At 52.2% G+C, this 4,442-nt stretch overlaps 1 protein-coding gene across 1 annotated transcript; it reads left to right on the top strand.

Moving 5' to 3' along the window:
- Positions 1-1,387: 1,387 nt before the first annotated feature.
- LOC107624656 (uncharacterized) lies at positions 1,388-1,870 on the top strand. Its single transcript, XM_016327112.1, has one exon. The coding sequence runs from the start codon at positions 1,388-1,390 to the stop codon at positions 1,868-1,870; it is 483 nt and encodes a 160-aa protein (XP_016182598.1).
- Positions 1,871-4,442: the final 2,572 nt, after the last annotated feature.

Below are 4,442 nucleotides of genomic sequence, written 5' to 3'. Positions count from 1 at the left end.
AGTAGCCATCGTCTGAGTTGTTTGCGAGGAGGTGGGGTGGTACATACAAAATATTCCGATGTTTAAGTCAGCAAGAGTCGTAGCAGGTTTAAGTGTATTGGGACTTAAGTATACTTGAAGAGTATCAGTGTATTTATAGGTGATGAGCCAATAACCACCGTTGGAGTAGTTCCACTTCTGATGGTAAATAACCGTTTCTTTATTTTAAGGTTGTTGTGATCTCTATTTTATTAGGAACTAGTTATAACTCCTCTAAAAATAAAAGGGTTGTCATACAGCATTTCAATCTGACCTGTGAAAAGATCAGTTATGGACAATTTCATTTTAGATTTTTTCTATTTTTGAGACTGGCTTGTGTTTTATGATGATGTGCATTTTACTATTATTTTTCCTCCTCCTTTAGGGACTGCTATATTGCTGTGGGATTCTCTTGTATTGGAAGAAGAACTGTTGAAACAAAATAACTAATCAGTCTATATATCACTATTTTTCGATTGATTTAGCTAGGGAAAAGCAAAATCATTTCGTTTTATTAATTTTATGTGATTATCTTGTCTTCTATTAACATGAACAATCGGTTTAATTAGTTTTTCTAAGTAACATGTAACTTGTTACGGCCTGGCCCAAACCCTCCACGGGTTGACCCGGCCCGAGCGCCACCCGACCCGAACAGTCAAGGATAAGGCGCCCCGCAACCGATCCAGACACGTGTCCCAGACAACTCACTCACAGCTGTGGGAGAACGTCTCGGAGGAGGTGGGCTTGTCCTTGTAGGGCCCACCTCTGACACAGTATATAAGGGGAAGGTTTTACCTTTCCCCCAAGGTATGTCACACATCATATTACCCCCTTTTTTCGCCTGCACATTACCGACTAGAGCGTCGGAGTGTCTTTGTAGGTGACACCCCCCCTCTCCACAAGAAGTGCTCGGGACCCCGCCAACACCAGACTGGCAGTTCACGACGAGACGAGACCCCCATCTCCAACCAGGATACCAACCCGATCTGTCCGGTACCCGACCAACCGAACATTGGCGCCATCTGTAGGGATCGTCCATGGACTTCGTGCTGGTCCAAGGTGGAACAGGCCGCGAGACCGAGCCCGGAGAGGACGCCGCTGCGACCACTTCCCATCAGCGTGTAAGATCCCCTCCGAGGCACACAACACAAGGAGTCATTCCCACTCTCACTCTAGGAGCCATTCCAGACGCACACCCAGTCCCCAAGCGGAGTCCGAGAGCGCTGGGGAAAAGGGACGCGCGAGAAGACGCCGTGACCCCGTCATTTATGCCAGGCATGAGAGGCGGCGTACTACAGATCGTGAAACCGAAGACATCCGTTGGGAGGACGACGAAGGGAGAACGACGAGAACACGAGGACCCGTGATAATGGGAGCGACCCCGTTTCATCGTTCCATACTCGAAGTCCGGTTGCCAAAACATTTTGATAAGCCTACGGACATGAGATACGACGGAACGCAAGACCCTCTAGAGCATCTCACGGCCTTCGAGGCCAGGATAAACCTGGAGAGAGTGGGGGACGAGGTAAAATGCCGCGCGTTCCCGGTCACCCTAGCAGGACCTGCAATACGGTGGTTCAATAACCTCCTGCAGGGCTCGGTAACCGGCTTCGCGGACATCAGCCATGCCTTCTTAGCCCAACTCACGACCAGAATTGCAAAGGTGAAGCACCCAATTAACCTGCTTGGGGTAACCCAACGACCCGACGAGTCGACCGGAAAATACCAAGACAGATTCAACGAAGAGTGCCTTGAAATCGACGGGCTGACAGACTCAGTGGCAAGCCTGCGTTTGACGAACGGACTCCTGAACGAGGACTTCAGAAAGCATCTCACTACGAAGCCAGTATAGACAATGCAAGAGATCCAATGTGTGGCTAAGGAGTACATTAATGACGAAGAAGTCAGCCGGATCGTGGCTGCCAATAAACGGCCCCTCTACAGCCAAGCCCGGCACCACGGGGGCGGAGAAAGGCAAAAGGAACACGCCAGGGACGGCGGTCCGAGCAAAACACCAAGACCATTTCCCCGAGTCAGAAAGTTCACCAACTACACCCCCCTGACGACCCCGATCGTGGAAGTCTACCAACAGATAGCCGAGAAGGGAATACTGTCGAAACCCCAACCTCTCAAGGACCGAACATGGGGGAACAAGAGCCTTTACTGCGAATATCACAAGGGGTACAGACACAAGACCCAGGACTGCTTCGACCTAAAGGATGCGCTAGAGCAAGCAATCAGGGATGGGAAGCTCGCCGAATTCTCTCACCTCATTAGAGAACCAAGGAGACGGAATCGTGACTACGAAGGTGAAGACAGGCCCCGGGCGACAAGGCGACGCCAGGAATCGGAGGGAGACGACCACGGCCTCACGGTGGTGAACGTGGTAACGGCGAGGAATTCGGTCCTGAGATCAAAATCGGCACAGAAGAAAGACGCCAAGATCCTGGCCGTCTCCTCTTCATCTGCGAGAAACTCCCGAAGGCTACCATCCATCTCCTTTGGTCCCGAAGACCAATGGTTTGACGAGATACTGGAAAGTCCCCCCATGGTCATTACGGCCAGAGTCGGAACCGGCCTCGTCAAGCGGATCCTCGTGGATACGGGGGCGGACTCGAACATCATGTTCCGCAACGTATTTGACGCCCTGGGGCTGCGTGACGCCGATCTATCTACCCACCAGCACGGTGTGGTAGGGTTAGGCGACCACTTCATCAAGCCGGACGGGATCATTTCCCTTCCGACCTCAGTGGGACAAGGACAGGGGCGAAGGACAGTAATGGCAGAATTTGTGGTCTTGCGAGATTCCACAGCCTACAACGTCATCCTAGGGAGAAAAACCATCAACGACCTTGGAGCGGCGATCAGCACGAAACTGCTTGTAATGAAGTTTGTTGCCGACGACAGATCTGTAGGATCCATCAAAGGAGACCTGGAAACGGTAGTCGCCTGCGACCATGCGAGCCTCTCCTTGAGGAAAAAAAATCCAAAGAAGCATCGGGAATTTTTCTCGCCGACCTGGATGCCAGAGTCGATGACAGACCGAGGCCCGAACCCGAAGGGGACCTGGAGAAGTTTAGGGTCGGGAACTCAGAAGAAAAATTCACGTTTGTGTATAGGAACCTCCCCCATGAGTTAAAAGAGCCTTTGATGGAAATGATCAGAGCTAATGGCGATTTGTTTGCCTAGACTCCCGCCGACATGCCGGGCATAAACTGCAGTTTCATGTCGCACCACCTAGCCGTAAGACCGGAAGCCAAACCAGTGGCCCAAAGGAGGAGGAAAATGTCTCAGGAAAGGGCGGAAGAAGTGGCCAGACAGACGGCCGGCCTCCTCGAAGCGGGGTTCATCCGAGAGCTGGACTATTTGACCTGGCTATCAAACGTGGTCTTGGTAAAAAAGCACAATGGGAAATGGAGAATGTGTGTGAATTACTCCGATCTCAATAAAGCGTGCCCTAAGGACTGCTACCCCCTTCCCAACATCGACGCACTCGTCGACGCGGCTGCGGGATACCGGTATCTGAGTATCATGGACGCCTACTCCGGCTACAATCAGATACCGATGCACCGACCAGACGAGGATAAAACGGCGTTCATAACGCCAAGGGGGACCTATTGCTACAGAGTGATGCCGTTTGGCCTAAAGAACGCGGGGGAAACGTACCAGAGATTGATGAACAAAATATTCGGCGACCTCATCGGCAAGACGGTTGAAGTTTACGTGGACGATATCCTCACAAAAACCACCTGCCCTGACGATCTCATAAGCGACCTGGAGAGCGTTTTCGCGTCCCTCCGACAACACGGCATGAGGCTCAACCCGCTTCAGTGCGCCTTTGCTATGGAGGCCAGAAAGTTCCTGGGATTCATGATAACCCAGAGGGGAGTGGAGGCAAACCCTGAAAAGGGCCAAGCAATACTCCAGATGAGGAGCCCGGGCTGCATCAAAGACGTTCAGCGGCTGGCAGGAAGGCTAACAGCGTTGTCCCGATTCCTCGGTGCGTCGGCAGCAAAGGCCCTACCCTTTTTCGCTTTGATGAAGAAGGGAATAGCATTCGAGTGGACCCATGCGTGCGAAGAGGCCTTCAACCACTTTAAAGAGATTCTAGCAGCACCCCCAGTGCTCGGGAAGCCGAGGGCCGGAGAGCCACTCTACCTATACCTAGCCATCACAGAGGGGGCGCTCGCATCGGTGTTGGTACGGGAAGAAGGGAAGGCCCAGCAACCGATCTACTTTGTGAGTAGAGCACTGCAAGGGGCAGAGCTCAGATACAGCAAGCTAGAGAAGTTAGCACTAGCACTTCTGGTCTCCTCCCGCTGATTGCGACAATACTTCCAGAGTCACCAGGTGGTCGTGAGAACGGACCAGGGACTTTGTCAAGTGCTCCAAAAGCCTGATCTAGCGGGAAGGATGATGACCTG

Source organism: Arachis ipaensis, chromosome B7, assembly GCF_059453495.1.
Source record: "Arachis ipaensis isolate K30076 ecotype BB chromosome B7, ASM5945349v1, whole genome shotgun sequence".
Classification (NCBI taxonomy): Eukaryota; Viridiplantae; Streptophyta; class Magnoliopsida; order Fabales; family Fabaceae; genus Arachis; species Arachis ipaensis.
This window is presented reverse-complemented; position numbering and strand designations above follow the sequence as displayed.